The sequence below is a fragment of the Apus apus genome, chromosome 3 (assembly GCF_020740795.1).
Source record: "Apus apus isolate bApuApu2 chromosome 3, bApuApu2.pri.cur, whole genome shotgun sequence".
NCBI classification, from domain to species: Eukaryota; Metazoa; Chordata; class Aves; order Apodiformes; family Apodidae; genus Apus; species Apus apus.
The window spans coordinates 1,355,140-1,372,268 of NC_067284.1; the positions used below are offsets into that span (position 1 = coordinate 1,355,140).

The 17,129-nt window shown below is 47.4% G+C and overlaps 1 protein-coding gene across 4 annotated transcripts in view; it reads left to right on the top strand.

Moving 5' to 3' along the window:
• FYN (FYN proto-oncogene, Src family tyrosine kinase) overlaps positions 1–17,129 on the top strand; it is a 129,040-nt gene that overhangs the window by 75,708 nt on the left and 36,203 nt on the right. For all 4 annotated transcript variants that reach the window (XM_051613136.1, XM_051613135.1, XM_051613137.1 and 1 more), the window contains 2 exons: positions 15,143–15,400; positions 16,365–16,461. In XM_051613136.1, coding sequence (XP_051469096.1) covers positions 15,154–15,400; positions 16,365–16,461 — 344 coding nt within the window. In that variant the 5' untranslated portion in view covers positions 15,143–15,153. The remainder of the gene's footprint in view (positions 1–15,142; positions 15,401–16,364; positions 16,462–17,129) is intronic.

Consider the following 17,129-nt stretch of genomic DNA (forward strand, 5'->3'; position numbering starts at 1 on the left):
CTCCCATACCTCTTTAACATAAAAGTATGAAAGAGTTGGTGCTGTCAGCTCACCAGAAATACTGGGCATAGTGGAGGTGACTTAAAAGGTTGAATGTTTTATAATGGTTTTATCTTCTGTGTTAGAACAGCAGAGAAGACAGAGAAAATGAAGGCTGGATGTTATTTCCACAGCCATGCAATCCAGGGCACTGGCCTCTCCCAGCCCATCTGTGCAACCTGGTCTAGTGGTGGGGTTCACTGCTCTGGCAGGGAGGTTGGAACTTGGTGATCTTTAAGGTCCCTTCCAACCTGAAAGATGCTATGACTATGATCTGTTTGTCCCTTCCCAACAACTCTGGCAATGAGCAGCAGGCACTGAGCCAACACCTTGCCAATCTGCTGGTGCTCAAAACTCCCCATCCTCCCTGATGCAGATTTGGCCCTGAAGCAGGACAGAGCCTCTTGCCAGCTCTTGGCTGGCAGGCAGGAGGCAGTTGCATGTGGCCATTTATAATGGATTAGTCACGGGTGTTGTCGGTCGCAGCAACAAACGGGAAAAGTTTGAGGGAATGCTCGACATTTTCCTCTTAAAGAGCTACCTCAGGCTGCCTAAATTAAAACCTGGTTTTGCAAAAGCTGAGAAGAGAAGCGTGGCAGTCAGGCAGGTGTCTGTGTTCAGCACTGGTAAGTCCATGGATGGGAGCAGCTCGTGAAGAGCTTGTGCTGCTTCCCTAAATGCAGCACAACAGCCACTTTCTTACAGTCGGCAGCGCTGATGGTCAGGATCACACAGGGACCCTTCAGAGCTGATCTTTCCTGCTTGAAGTACTGTTTGCATCTTCTTGAAGCGTTCTTAAGTCACAGGAGTTTTAAAACTGTGGCATTGACTCCAAAAAATACGGCCATGGACAAGGCAGGCTCAATAACCTTGAAAAGATAAATTTTAAGCCCACTTAACTAAATCACTTTGAAGAATGACAACAGCTTGAGGTGTCTGAACTGCAGTTTAGCTGAAGGCTTGTTTTGTAGGGTCATGGTAAATAAAATCTTGGCCTTGAAGTAATATCTGTGTTCTGGAACAAACATCTCAATGCAGCACACTGCAGAAGGAAGGAAGCAGCATAGAAATTAGATCACTTTCCTTTCCTGCATTATTTCTTGTAAGTGCAGTCTCCTTACGTATGGAATACACATTTCCTGCTGCAAAATACAGTAAGGAAAATAGGTAGGGAAACAACCCAGAACTTGGTGTCACTGGAACTGGAGTCACATCAGACAAGCATGTTTAGAGGGAAATGTTCAGAGCCTGCAGATGATCAGATCTCTGGGGCTCCGGCTTCATGCCTAGAACCCAAGCTGCATTGGTGTGTATCCTGTTTTAAAGCTCTTTTCACAGCTCTGCAGAGATGAGCAGTACATCACAGCTGTGCTGCAAAGGGTTAATTACTGGTTAATTGTCCATAACAGATCATTGCTGAAAAAGCAAAACAAAGTTGCCTGTTCACAGTCTGGATTGGATCCAGTTCCAGTGAGTTTTCTGCTGTTGCTAGATTAGAGCTTTCTGTGATCAAATATATTCCCCGTATGAATACTTCTGTACTGTGAACAGAATAACCAAATCTTGTCTCTAAAAGACTTTCAAGACCCATCTGGGGTCTGTGTGACCTGCCCTAGGTGGTCCTGCTCTGGCAGGGGGTTGGACTCGATGGTCTCCAGGGGTCCTTTCCAGCCCCTGACACTCTATGATTATATGGTTCTATGAAAATTCCCTTTAAGCTTTGTGTCTGTAACAAAACCTTCCTGCTACCCAGTGTTTTCAGTTCTTTATTCCCTCTCCTCTGAACACTCTTCCAGTTTTTCCAACACTCTGTTTGAAAAACGGAGCAGCAGAACCTGATGCTTTCTTCCCAGAGCAGAGGCATGACAGCCACACACGGCGTCACTGTAACCTGCCCACTCACACCTTGATTTCCATCTGTCCCTACAGCTGAGGCTCACAGCAGCCCTGCTGGCCACAGCCTTGCGTGGGGAATTCATGCTGATTGCATCCCCGGACCCCTGGTCTCACATTCAGTCTCTGCTTTGGAGGACAGAGTCCTCTCTCTTCCTCTCACCCTGTAAGGATGGCCTGAATTCTTTATTCTAACCAGAGGGTTCTGCCCTGGGCCATATGAACAGCTAAACTGGTTTCTCCCATGCTTCTACAGAGCCCAGTTGGTCTGTGTCAGGCTTGTCCTTTCACTCCTTGTTTTGTGCTGTCCCCAGTCTGGTGTCTAACCATAATGACTGAAATTTAACCCAGATCACTGGTTAGGTGATTAAATAGTAAAGGGATGATCACCAATACCTGTGGGTACCCAACAGAAACCCATCTGTTTGCTACTAAATAGTTTCCCATTTACAGTTACACTTTGGCTTCCTTCACTTCTTTTTGGTACATTTCATATGCTTGTGGACTCCAAAGTGACTGCAGTAGAAAATACATTTGATTTTTTTGCCTCATCTCCCGTGGTGCTCCCCATCTCTGGGGCCCTGCTCTCCAGGTGCAGATGGACCACACTCCATACAGGTTCCAGAGCATCCAGTTTCCTCATAAGGATGTTCTACAGAACAAGTCAGATGACTTAGGCTTGTAACACAGTCAAGACTTTTTATTTCTTACAAGTGGACTTGTAATTTTTGCAAGAAATTACATCAGATTAGTTTGACAGGATCCTCCGTTTTCCCTAAAAACAAGTAGATTGACTGTAATTATAGGGCTTCTCTTTTTATTTTAAGATTTTATTAATCAGTTCTTCTGTCCTATGCAAAGTACTGGAAACTTGGCCACCTGGCCTGTAATTACTGTTCACCCTTCTTAAGCAGAGGCTCAACATGAGCCTTCCTCCTGGTCCCTCCCCAGCAGACCAGAACTGCCTTAGATCAGCAGCAGCAGCTCCAAGAGGAGCTCCCTGAAACCTTCTGAGAGAGGTTTATTTCTGGCAAATAACCTGAAACTCCTGGGTTCCTGTGTCTGCTGCTTTAACATCCCCTTTCCAGGGGCTGCTGTAGTGGGGAAGTTATTTCATTGTCATCATGAAGAGATCATCTGGCACTTACCTGTGCCCTCATCAGAAATATTTCTTGAATAACTTCTGCTGCTGTTATATTGTTATGAACAATTCTACTGCTCTCATTGTTCAGCATTTCCATCACCTGCTTAGAAAAACAAGAACTGGCATACCTGATTCTACCTGCTTCCATTTTTCTGGTATTTTCTTGCTTCCTGTATATAATCTTTATTTTAGCTTTTTGACTCATTACCATCTTTTTCCCTTTCCCCTTTTGATGTGTTGGTTTTGTATATGACACTTTGTGTCTTTTCACTTCTCTGGCAAACCCAGCTGAGGGGTTTTGTTGTTGTGTGTTATTTTTATCTAGCCCAGTCTGCTTTGGTTGTAACATTGTAGGCACTTAGGAAATGTCTTAAGCCATTCACAGATGTCAGCAACTTTCTGTACATTCTGTCTCCAGCCTGATTTGACTCCTGTTTGCCATAGTTTTATGATGTTGCCTCTCAGAAAACATACAGTGTGATTTTAATTTATGTATACCTGAGGAGATCATGTTCAAGAGCACTGGGGGCAGGTCTGGGCTCCCCAGTTCCAGAAGGACAAGAACTACTGGAGAGAGGCCAGCACAGGGCACTGAGGTGCTGAAGGGGCTGGAGCATCTGCCTGGGAGGAAAGGCTGGGAGAGCTGGGGCTGCTCAGCTGGAGAAAAGGAGGCTGAGGGGGGATCTGATCAGTGCTGGTCAATATCTGCAGGGGGTGTCAGGAGGATGGGCCAGACTCTGCTCAGGGGTGTCCAGGGACAGGACAAGGGGCAATGGGCACAAACTGGAGCACAGGAGCTTGAACCTGGAGATGAGAAAACCCTTCTTGACTCTGAGGGTCCCAGAGCCCTGGGCCAGGCTGCCCAGGGAGGCTGTGGAGTCTCCATCCCTGGAGACATTCCAGCCCCACCTGGACGTGTTCCTGTGGGATCTGCTCTAGGGGATCCTGCTCTGGCAGGGGTTGGACCAGGTGATCTCCAGAGGTCCCTGCCAACCCCGCCACTCTGTGAGTCTATGAATCAAATACTGTATAAAACTGAGTAGTCTGGATTTTACCTCAGACAATGTTGGTTATTTGCACAGAAAGTGTCAGTCCTTTTCAGCCTAAACAACCAGTGACCCTCTGGTTTCTGATCATTTCCTTCCTCCTGAGATAAGGTCTAGAGCAGGGCTTGTCTGGCTCCTCTGCTAAACCACGTGTGACTCCCAGGCCATGGAAGTGCAGCTACACCCTGGGACCAGCTCCTGGTGCTGCTGTCCCTGGCTGGGCAGGGGGCAAGCCAGCAGGTCCTGCTGCTGCACGGCCTGGTGGGGCCACCACGGTGGGGCTCAGATGTGTGCAGTGGGGCTCACCTACATCCCACAGGGTCTGCACCTTGTGGTCATCGTGCTGGGAACTGCTCCTGATTTCTCTTTGATGCTGCGAGGCCTGTAATGTATGTGACTCATTTAGATAATTGACAGGAGCTTTAGTTCACAGGGCTGGGAAGACTAATCTGCCTTTAAATGAGGAGTTAGTAACTTGTCATCCATAGCCTTTTGAAAAGTACAGGCACGTCCTAGTGCCAGTGACATGAGGTCTGCAGCAGAAGTTGTCCAGATTGAATGGCCCTGAGATGGTAACACAAGGGGTTTTTTAATACTTACTGTGTGCAGGGGTTGAAGAAACCAGTTATCTTGTGCTCTGCAGTCATTCCTGGTCTGCACCAGATAACTCATACCCCCACTTGGGTGGATCTTGATTCAGAAATACCCATGACTACCTAATTCCAACTTGACAGTCACTCAGACATCGTTTGTGACACACAGAGCCTGTCGACTCCCCTCTTCCATTTGGATTTCTTAAATTTGCTACAACTGTTTTAATAGTCTAATAATCTAAATCTATCAGTTTTCTGTGTGTCTGCTCTGCAGACAGAGAGTTTATCCATTTTTATCATGTGCTTGTAATTAGCAAATAGGCAACAGAGAAGGTCATTTTACAGCCTCTGCTTTGGTTACCATTGGTCTTGATCCCATGTTTTTCTGCTGAATGTTCTTTTGGTTGCTTATTTAGTCAGACTCACCCAGCCAGCCTGGCTGGCAGAGTGGGCATTCCTCCTCTGTTAAGAGGTCACTTCTTCTTTCCAACACAATCCACAGATCTGACTTCTGTCCCCTGCTCTGTTCACCTGCTTTTTAACTTCCTCGGTCTTCATTTTTTTGTCTCTCTGTGCTCGGGGACAGGGAGGAAGTCCAGACACGGTCTCCAGGTCTCCTAAATTGTTGACAGTTGTGTAGTCCAGAAGGTGTATCACAAAATGGTCACGTCCAGTGAAACCCTGCCTTGTCTGTCCCAGATTACCATCCCATCCTTCCTTTCCCTTTCTGTCTTGAATACAAAGATACAGGGAAGCTGCTGTCGTCCACCTCTTCCTCTTTTCATTCTCCTGATGAGGATGGTTGGAGCCATCCTCAGGGGCACTTTGGGTCAGTGCTTTCTACTGCTCATACTCAGAGAACCAGTCAGACCAGAGGCAGATGTGCAGGCAGAGCAAGGAGGAGCTCAAGCACCACTAGCAAAAGGTTGCCAGAGCATCCAGTGGATGTGCATTTGCAAAGTCATTCCAGTGTTGTGGCCCACCCAGGTCTGTGGAGGTTATCACTGTTTCTAGGGGTATTTCCAAGCTTTTTGGCACAAAGGACTGTGTGTGGTTAAAGGGAAGGAGACATAGACCATAAACTTCCTAGAAGACATCCTTGGTGGCCCAGATGCAGCCTGCAGCAGCACAGGGTTGAGAACACGTGTAGAACATGATTGTAGAACACAATTGTGAGAATCACAGGTGTTAGTGGCCTGGTGGTTGCCCAGCAGAGGACTGGATGTGTCAATGCTGCCACTCTCTGTGAGGGAGAATGCACGCTAGGACCTGTCTCTTCCCATGACCCAGTGTGTTCTCCATTACCATCTAAGCCTCCCACTCTCTTGTTTTCCAGATTTCAAAATCTCTGCTAAAAATGGACTAGATGGTAACGTGTCATCTTTGTAATCCTGACAAATTCATCTCCAGGCAGTATCTCAACTCTTGCCTGTCTGGTTAATGTGGCTTATCCTGTGTGCTTCTGAAGTCATTTTCTGGACCAAGAACAGCTCTCGCTGGTGGGCCAACCTTGGCCAGCAGCTAAGCCCCCCACCCAGTCACTCACTCACTGCCCCCCAGCAAGAAGGGGGAGAGAATCAGAAAGGCAAAAGCAAGAGAACTGCTGGGTTGAGATAAAAACAGTTTGTGGAAAAGTTTAATAAGCGAAGGAAACAAAAAGCAAACAAGTGATGCACAGGCACCCACCCACCCACCACCTCCCACCAGCAGACCAGTGCTCAGCCAGTCTCCCAGCAGTGGCTGCTTTCCTAAAACTCAACTTTTAAGGCTTAGCATGCCATCCTATGGTGTGCAGTATCCCTTGGGCTGGTTGGGGTCCACTGTGCCAGCTGTGCCCCCTCCCCACCTCTTGCCCACCCTCACTGTGGGGGCAGAGTGAGAAACGAAGAGCTGGGCACTGAGCAAGCTCTGCTCAGCAGCAGCTCAGGGCTGTGACCAGCACTGCTGTGGTCACACATCTGAAGCACAGCAGGGGTAGCTGAGAAGAAACTTAACCCCATCCAAGCCTGCTGCACTTTTCGTAGCCGTCCTGCCGTGAAACCACGGTGGCAACAGCTGGGTTTGAGAAAACAGGTCTCACTGTCAGCACTTGGTGTGTGTGTGTAGGTGTAGGCAGAGCTTTCATGTCTGCCTGTTACCCAGGCAGTGGGTCCCCTCAGCCCTCTGGTTGCTCCCTGGCCTTTGCCACCATGTGGTTCCCACCTTCTCTGGGGTCTTTCATCTTTGCTGCTGGGGCTGAAGCCAGCTGCAGGGATGGGGAGAGACTGGGGGGTTTCTCTGTGGGCTGGCCGCAGGCACATTTCTGCTCCTGCTTAGGAAAGGAAGTGTTTTATTTCCCTAATCTAACTGTACAAATACAGAATTTTAAATACCACTTGTGAAAGATTAGCAGTAGCAGTGTGGGTGAAACAAGAGCCCCTTCGGGAGAGAACGGCACCTGGAATGGTCTGGAAGTAAGTCATCTCCTGATCTGATGTTCAGCTTGCTCCCATTTCCTTGCTTTCACAGCCTTTGAGTTCTTCAGTCACAAAACAGAAATCAGAAAAGGCAGGAAAGAGGTTGGGTTTGTTTGTGGGTAGGCAAAGGGGGGTGGGGATGGAGCAATAAGGTTTTTTTGAGAGGAAATCTTTCTCTGTGTCTCTTACATCTCCAGAATGAAGGAAGGGGCAGAGCTTCTGTACTGCTTCCTGTGCCCCTTCCTTCCCTGCTCCTCCTGATGCACATTTTGAGTTCTGCTCCATGCTGCTGCCATACTGCAGAGCAGTGCCCATTAATCCTGGGGAAATTCTAAAAATAAGAATTGAAAGGAAAGAAAAAAAAAATGGAACAGTGTGAATCAAGATGCAATCATCTTTCTGTTCTCTTAATGGTGGGAAAGAAAGAGGATATCAGTGGAGAAATGGTTTCACCTCTTTTTCCAAGATAAAATTACTCTGGCATTTGCAGCAGCAGTTCTCCTGATACAGGCTTTCTAATTTATATACTTAAAAAGCACTTGAAAATTTAGGTGCATTAGCTCAAAATAGTTATGCAGACCATCCAGCCATTTCTCTCTGCTGGTGAACAGAGCTACTCCAGGCCACCTGACGGAGGGATGTAGCTGGAAATGATGCTGTTGAATTTACATGATGGTCTTGTGTTAGTCAGAACCAAGGACAGACCCATCCTTTGGGGTTTAACTGTAGTTAAGAGTAAGCCATGTGTTGACTCTGTGTAGCTGCTGCCTTCTGCTGTTAACTTCAAGGTTTCCTTTAGTGCATCTTAAGAAAAACAAACAAACAAACAAACAGGGGGAAAAAAAAAAAAAAAAGGAAAGAAAACAATCCCAAGTGGAGATTTGAGTCTGACTTGCTCTTCCGTGTATGGATGTGAAACCTTCCTGCTCAAGTTATCTGTGAGCAAACTTCTTTCTTTTGGATTACAAATGGAGTTTGGATGTTGGTTTGGTTGGATGTTGGAAAAGAAAACCTCTCTTCGGAGCTGATCTTCCTGCTCTGCATGTTTCTGGGTCAGTGTTGTTTTTTTTGTAAAGTAACAAAAGCCTGAGCCAGCACCAGGTGTAAGCCAGTGACTGCTGTGCTAAGAGGTTGCAGAGACTCTGCTGCCATCACTTGTGATGTTTTGCTCTGCCCTGGTTCTGCTCCAGGTGCCTGATGGAGAGCAGGAAAGAATCTGCTGGGTTTTGAAAAAGATGAGGCCGAAACATTCACAGATTGGGCTGGCAAAGGGGCTGCAGAAAGCAGCACAGGTGGCAGGGTCTCCTTTCGTGGGCAGTCTGGAGGGTTTGTCTCCTCCTCTTTCACCATTGGAATTCCAGCTGCTCCAACAGCTGCCTTGTGCTAATGCATCTTCTTGGGGCCTTGCCAGGTGACCCCCACACCAGCCATTTACCAGCCAGTCCCACCTCCACAGCTGGCCCTCAAAGCAAGCCCCACACATGGACATGGTTATTGTCCTGCCTGCCTGGCTGGACCATGGACTGCCTATTTCCTCTTTAGCTTGTAATAAATATAGATATATAGATAATAAATAGATTGCCTAGATGGTAACAAACCTCTTGCCAGAGAGGGACCATACCCCACCAGCCAGATGATGGATCTGGTTGTCAAGACAGTCATTGCTCTTTCTTCCTGCTATTCCATGGCCAGCTCTTCTGCCCCATGGACAGCTGTGCTCACAACCTCTGGCAGAAACCAAGGGGCTGGTTCTAGTTCCATTAAATCCTTCAACATGCACCCTCTCTTTGTTGGTCCTGGCCTGTGAGGGTGGCTGTCATTTAAACGGGCAAGAAGCCCAAATCTTCACCTTCCGTAACTGACTCTTAGTTCAGGTCCCAAAGGGGAAAGAGAGGGGAGGCAGGCACAGTGCTCTGCTCTGCAGATGTGCTACAACTTCAGCCTTGTCTGCAGGGTCAGGAAGCTGCCATTCCCAGGGTCACATCCCCAGCCACCCCGAGAACAGGGAAGAGGAGCAGGGCAGGACGTGGCACTTCAAAGCTCCTTGCAGGCTCTGCTTTTCTCATGGCAGCACGAGCTGCTTGTTTCCCTGAATCCCTTCTGACAGCCTTGTAGAAGACTTCCAAAGCAACCTTCTGCCCACAAGAAACAACAGTAAGAGCACTCCAGCACTGTCAGCTTGGAGCCAGGGCAGCCTGGGAGCAGGAGCTGGTGTCAGACTGGTCCTCCTGCTCCTCCAGCCATGGATGTCCACTGACACTGGGCATTGGCCTGACCTGGGACTGCTGCAAACAAACAAGCAATGTAACTGCTAAATCTCTCCTGTGGAGACAGGCTGGGAGAGTTGGGGTGTTCAGCCTGGAGAAGAGAAGGCTCCAGGGAGACCTTAGAGCACCTTCCAGTGCCTGAAGGGGCTCCAGGAAAGCTGGGGAGGGGCTTGGGACAAGGGCAGGGAGGGAGAGGACAAGGGGGATGGATGAAAACTGGAGGAGGGGAGATTGAGGTGAGACATGAGGAGGGAATTCTGGAGTGTGAGGGTGGTGAGAGCCTGGCCCAGGTTGCCCAGGGAAGCTGTGGCTGCCCCATCCCTGGCAGTGTTGAAGGGCAGGTTGGATGGGGCTTGGAGCAGCCTGGGCTGGTGGGAGGTGTCCCTGCCCATGCAGGGGGTTGGGACTGGATGATCTTGAAGGTCCCTTCTAACCCAAACCATTATTGGATTCTATGATGAAATTTTTCTGCTCAGCCCCCTAAGGCAGAGTCCAGGGGTGAAGCATTAAAGGACTCTCTTCAAAAATGAAACGAGTGCAGCTCAGGCATTTTTCAGGGCTGTTTTTCTTTGAAAGTGCTGTTGCTGTGTAGTCTCTGATCCTGATACATCTTGATCCTTGAATTGAACTTTTGCCCTTTTGTTCAGGAATACCACATTGTGTATGTGAGATTTTTTGCATAACTTCTCCAGTCCCAGGAGATCCAGCCCTAGTGCTGTGTCTTCTCTGATCCACCTTTTTTAATGCCCCATGGCAGATGAGGTGCACATGTAGGTTTGCAGGCATCCTACACAAATCCCCACTCTCCAGCCTCTTTTAGGCATGAACCAGATCTATCACATTGCAGTAAAATTGTATTTTTTCCTAGATCAGGCCATTAGTATAAAAATTATATCCATATACACAGAAACCCACAAGCTGGAGAAATAATGAATAACACCCAACAGTTCTAATTTTTTTTACAGCATCTTTTGTATCTTTCTGACCTGCTTAATGACTCCTAAAAATCATGGAGTCACTGGTCAAGCTGGATGAAGGCAATCCTCTAAAAAGACCCAGAGTTAACAGATATAAACAAAAGTGATGCAGCAAGTGTTGCTGGTTTATTCCATCTGTTTAATTTGGGTTGGCTTGAAACTGACACAGAATGAATTCTGGAAATCCAAAATGCTCCCATCAGCATAGATGTAAGCCAGAGAGAGGTCAGCAAGGAGGAGAGTTGCTGGACCTACACAGGACTCATTTTAAGTGCCTGTTTGTTGCCCAGCTTGGAATGCCTCCCTAATGACTTGGGATAGTCACAATGGGTGAGCAAACCTTTTCTGAAAAATTGGGGGTTTAATGTGTCTCAGGCTTCTGTTTCAAAAGATGTACTCCATCACTGTCTCTAGGGAACTAGTGATTGTGGGGTGGAAAGTTAGGTATTTCAAATTCATGGTAAATGTCTCTGTTGATTATTCCCCCTCTCCAGCCTGCAGGAGACATTCCATAGGAAACTAAAGTCTTTTTTAACATTTTTTGTAGCTCTTATTCTTGGAACGCCTTTTCTGTCCTTCTTGCATCTTCACAGTCCCTCAGAATGTGGCATTTTGAATATTAAATCCTACTGGAGCTCATGAAATTTGCCTTATTTGATGTCACAGACTGATGCTTCTGTAGGGCTTTCAGCAAAACATAAAACAGCAAGAACATATCCCTCAGAGAATATTTTTCACAGTCATGCAGGACGGAGCCCTTGGTTTGATTAACAAGCATGTTCACTGCAGAGGCTGAGTAAAAGCCAAGGATTTTATTCTTCTGATTCCCTTTTAACATAACTGCTTCTTAACTCAGCTTTCCTGCTGGTGCTTTCCAGACAAGATTCCTGAGACTTAGTAAGAAGAAAACAGTTGACAGTTAGCAGTCACCCAGCCTTTCTCTTTCATGTCTCTTGCTGAAAGAACTTCTCCTAAAAATATACCATCAAATTTCAGTCCAAAGAAGACCATGGACAGGAGGGAGAAAGCAGCCAGCTGGGTCTGAACCCACTCCCTGTCTCTCGGGCAGGTTGGAGCCCTCTCCCATGGAGGTCTCCTTTTCTTTCCCAGGCAAGGGGTGGGAGGACAGAGGCCACGGCATGGGCAGGAGCCTGCAGAGTAGACTGTTGCCTCCCTGCATCTCCCTGTCCCCCTCCCTCAGACTTTGTGAGGACCCACTGTCTTCTACAGCACTCAAAAAAGCAGGTTCTGAAGAGATGCCATCATTCAGAGTTTCAGCCACAAGTTGCAAAATCTGATGGAAAAACTTCTGATGCTCTGAAGGGCTGAATTCACACCAGATTTCCTCCCATCCAGCCTTCCCTGGTAACTTACAACTGCAGGAGCTGGACTGAGCACAGGCTTATCAATACTTTCTGCCTTTCAAAAATCACATGTTGGAGAATTTCCTTTCAAAAGAAGCATGAAAAATGGAGTTCCTCCTGGGCTTTTCCTGGATTTCAGCTAGCTTTGTTCCTGTTAGAGGGGTGGGTGTCTGCCTTTGGCAGGGGCTGCAGCCTTGGCTTCCATTTTGTATCAAGAACCAACAAGAAAAACTGAAGGAGAGTGATGTAGGATAATAATAGCAGTGTTAATAACATCTCCTTAGCCCCCATCTGCTTCCTAACTGAAAGTAATTAAGGTGCTAAGATTATATAAATAATTAATAATGACATAATTAATTTTCTGCCTTTGCCAAGTACTGTTTCCACCATGTGGGAGGAAACTACTGTTCTGATGGGGCTGATGTTGGATGGCTGGCAGTGTCCATACTGGAAAGCAGGAAGAAACGTAGCAAGGACAAGAAAGGAGACAAATGACATAATGGCTATTTTCATTTGTCTCGAAGGAAATCTCAAAAAACAAGTAAATGTCTTTATGTTTTCATGAAAACACACATTTTATATTGCCCATAAAAGCACAACTTTAAAAACAAAACGAAGCAGATTCAACTGGCTTGAATTAGGGAAGTTGATCTGCATGAGGTGGGTTGCAGACCTCTCAGGAAGGCTGACACAAAGACCAGTGCTGGATGGAGGTGATATTTATTGTCTCTGAAAGCCTGAGTTAGCTGCGATCACTTGGAGCATGTACATGCATCCCTGTGTTCTCTCACATGTAGCCAACTCCTCGTGATGCTGGTTTCTCTGAGCCAGGAACAGACCAATTCCAGGGCCTTGCCTTGAAAAGATGTGTGCATGGAACACCCTCTGTCACATCTCACAAGTGGCTACAGTCAAGCAGTCTTTTCACTTGGATTGTCTAGACACTGTGACAAAGTGGGAGAGGGCAAAGTGGAAGAAAAAGCCCCTTTTATCATGCATTCACTTGGCATCAAATTCTCCTTCCCCTTGTGCTGCCAGTGCCAGCAAAGAGATAAAGGGAGCAAAAACCAAGCAAAAATCAAGACAATGGTAATTGGCTGGTGTTCTATCCATCATTCCTAATAAAAAGAACCCCCCAAACCACTCTTTTTCTTCAACTACCAAGATGTCTGCATCCCAGTTCCTGATTTATTCTGTTTTTTCAGAATTAATATTTTGAACAATCTTAATTTTGCAGCTGATTTATAGTTCTAACTTCTTCCTCATCAATGTGCCAGTGCAGTGTGTCGGGCTGTCTTCTCAGTACTTGGAAGTTGATAAATCTTCCTAGATTTGAGTGCAGATTTTTTTTTCCCTGCTCAGCTGAGAGTTTGCAAATGAGCAACAAGAAGAACCCTTTCCCCTCACTATTCTCCCAGATTTCATGTTTCACATCTCTTTTTTTCTTTCATTCTTTCATTTTCTCTTCTACTTTTTCCCATGAAAACACATGGGAGAAAATAAGGGGGGAAGCAGAGCTAGGAGAGAATAGGGAAGAAGCAGTGGAGTTTCACAGGGAGGCAAAGTTGCAAGCCAACAGAAAGGCTGCTGAGGTTCTTCTTTGAGTTGTAAAGCCTGAATATCACACAACTGTTTGGAAGTGAACAAGCCTGTGTTCCAGCATGAGTCCTGGACTCATCCTCCCACCCAGAGCCTCCTTGTGCTGATAGCAGTGAGATAAGCCCCATGGGGTCCTCACCCTCCCTGTGGTCCTGCTTGGCTCCCTGGCAATGCTGACGGGGCTCCTTGGCTCTGGGAGGAGCTCTGCAAACCTCACCTTTGAGTAACATCTCCAAAGACATCTCCTTCATCCTTGAGGCGTTAGCAGCAGAGGAATGTGCTTCTTCTGAGTAGCAGGAGTTTGGCAAAACCGATTGCCCGTGTAGATGTTGGTGTCAGGCAAACAAAACAGCCAGCCTGGCAGCCACAGCAAAAAGAGGGTATTTCAAAAAAATAACAGGCTGTTTATTTGTTCTAGGCAATGGATATTGGCTGAAATGGGAAATGAAAGTTCTTCGCTATACTTATTTTTTCTATTCTGTGATTTCTTTATCCCTCTCTGTGTGTATACCCTGGACAAAGGATGTCCAGTCATTGTATTATTTTTTTTTCCAAATATTTTTCTTTGGTCATTGCTGCTCTTGCAGCCACGGTGCTTGGGGGCTGCTGTTGCTGTGGCAGTTTACACGTCAGAGTCACTGTGCTGGTTCAGAGCAAGGGAGCAGCCAGACCAGCAGCTGATCACTGTGTTTCTCATGGAGGCTCAGAAACTCAGGGTCTGTGTTTAGGTTCAGCTGGAGCCCATCGGGAAGAGTCTGGTCACAGCAGCACGGGGATGGGGAGGTGTTGGTGCTGAGGTGACAGGCAGGGTCAGGTAACAGGTCTGTTCTCAGAGGGCTGCTTCTGGGATGTGTCCGCTCACCCTCTGTCTCCCTTACCTGGAGAGAGGTAGGCACCTAAACTTCAGAGACATCAAGCCAGGTCTTGGTAGTGCCCACGAGGTGCCAGGCAAGACCTTTCCCAGCAGGACTGTCTGTTTCCTCCTGTCTGGGATGCCACTCTGTGTTTTGGGGGCAAACTGGAGCAGCTCCAGCTGCACTCTCTGGCTGCAGCCTTTGCCTGCCAGTCGTGCTCTCCCTGGGGGAGGCCGAGCAAAGAGGGGCTTCATCTTCTCACCACCTCTGTGCCAGACCTGGCCTGGCAGGACCCGTTTGTCCAGTGGGAAACCACTGCAAGGAAGATTTTGTGTGAGCTTTTCTCAGCGTGTTGCTTAGGAGGAAAGGCTGAGAGACCTGGGGCTGTTCAGCCTGGAGGGGAGAAGACTGAGGGGGCATCTAATTAACATCTATCAATACACGAGGGCAGCAGGAAGGCAGGAACAAGCTCTTGTCACTTGTGCCCTGTGACAGGATGAGGGGCAGTGGATTCAAACTGGAGCACAGGATGTTCCGCCTCAATGTAAGGAGGAACTTCTTTCCTGTGAGGGTGGCAGAGCCCTGGGACAGGCTGCCCAGGGAGGTTGAGGAGTCTCCTTCTCTGGAGACTTTCAGGACCCACCTGGATGCCTTGTGTGACCTGCCCTAGGGTTTCTTGTTTTCTTTTTTGGTCCTGCTCGGGCAGGGGGTTTGGACTCAATGATCTTTGAGGTCCCTTCCAACCTCTAATGTTCTGTGATTCTGTGGTTCTGTTTATATTCAAACCACTGCAGGGGGGGGTTTCAAAGGACTTAACTAGTGGTGAACTTTGAGCCTGGTTATATGTGGGTGTGGAGGAGATCTGCTGAGCATCCATGTATGAACACCTGTCCTTTCCTTCCTGTCCTAGGATTTTAGATAATGGGCTGTGTGCAATGTAAGGATAAAGAAGCAACAAAACTGACTGATGAGAGGGATGGCAGTTTAACTCAGAGCTCAGGCTACCGCTATGGGACAGACCCCACTCCGCAGCACTATCCTAGCTTTGGTGTCACTTCAATCCCCAACTACAACAACTTCCATGCCACAGGAGGCCAAGGACTGACTGTGTTTGGTGGAGTCAATTCCTCCTCCCACACAGGGACGCTGCGGACAAGAGGAGGAACTGGTGAGTGTCAGTGTCTCTTTCTGTGCTCCGGTGGGTACCAGGCAGGTGAGCACAGCTGGGCAGGGCTAGATCTCAGCAACCTGCTTTTGGGAGCAGCTCTTTCATTCTGGTGCAAAGAATCAAAGCTGGGTCTTCAGCCCTACCTCTGCTGACTTGCAGGTGCTAGTTCACTTGGGGGGGGGTCAGAAATTATGTGTACATGCCCAGTTTGGCTGCTTCACCCCTCTGCCAGGGAATGGAAAGTGTGGTCTGAGCCAGCTCAAGTGGTTAAGAGGAAATACTTGGATTAGCTGTGTCTAAAACCTTTCTTCAAACCCCCTTTGCCTGCTTGGGATCCTCTGCACTGTGTGTGGGTACCAAGCCAAGAGGACTGATGACTCCAGAAGCTGAAGGCAGTGGTGTGCCCACTGGCTGCATGAAGGCTCAGGGACTAGAAGGGTTGTCCAAAAGTAGGAGGCTTCAATGTGTTCAGCCTGGAGAAGAGAAGGCTCCAGGGAGACCTTAGAGCACCTTCCAGTGCCTGGAGGGGCTCCAGGAAAGCTGGGGAGGGGCTTGGGACAAGGGCAGGGAGGGAGAGGACAAGGGGGAATGGATGAAAACTGGAGGAGGGGAGATTGAGGTGAGACATGAGGAGGAAATTCTGGAGTGTGAGGGTGGTGAGAGCCTGGCCCAGGTTGCCCAGGGAAGCTGTGGCTGCCCCATCCCTGGCAGTGTTGAAGGGCAGGTTGGATGGGGCTTGGAGCAACCTGGGCTGGTGGGAGGTGTCCCTGCCCATGCAGGGGGTTGGGACTGGATGGTCTTGAAGGTCCCTTCCAACCCAAACCATTCCATGATTCTATGGTTCAGTTTCTTTTGCTCCTCAGCGACCAGCATAGCTTACATTTGGTTTGCCATCTTGTCTCCTGAGGCTCCTTTCCCTCCTGTTGTTTGTGCTGGAGTGTAACTCACCTCTCTTCTTCCCCAGGTGTAACTCTTTTTGTGGCGCTTTATGACTATGAAGCAAGAACAGAAGATGACTTGAGTTTTCACAAAGGAGAAAAATTTCAAATACTGAACAGCTCGTAAGTTTTCAGCTCGGGAATATGCTTTTTAGTATTTTGTAACTTATAATGTTGACAATTATATTTGTCTGCTTATGTTATTAGTAAAATCTAATACTGGATATTCAAGATAGGTAGGGGGTTACTCCATGCCTGCTCCCCCATCTTTGCCTTCAGTGCACTTTTGCAGAGTACTTTATTACTGAAAAAAAAGCCCACAACCTTCAATCACGTGCAGCTTTAGTTCCAAAAGAAGAGTTAGGTTGTGTGATTCACTGCTTACATTTCACACTGAGCTCCCCCTCAGAACTGAGAGGACCAGCTCTGGACTTTACCAGTAATCACAGAATTTCTGCAAGGTGTGTACTAAAACTTTTTGCAACCTGCTGTAACTATCTCTAGACAGAGTGAGCTAAAAACTGATTCATGGGAGAGACCCTCCCCAGGCTTGCCTGCCAACTTTACAGATTTTGGTTTTTACCTTTTAAAGGTAGCTGATACAGTCAGAACATGCTAGGAAGTTCTGTTAAGTGAGAATGCACCATTGAACAGTTGAATGTGGCATGAAACTGCAATTCCATCTCAAAAGTCATCAACTTAAAATGAATTTTATTAACTTCCCATAGCAAACAAAAATCCCTTAGCAATTTAAAAATAACATCTAAAACTTACTGTGCTACTGACCTATA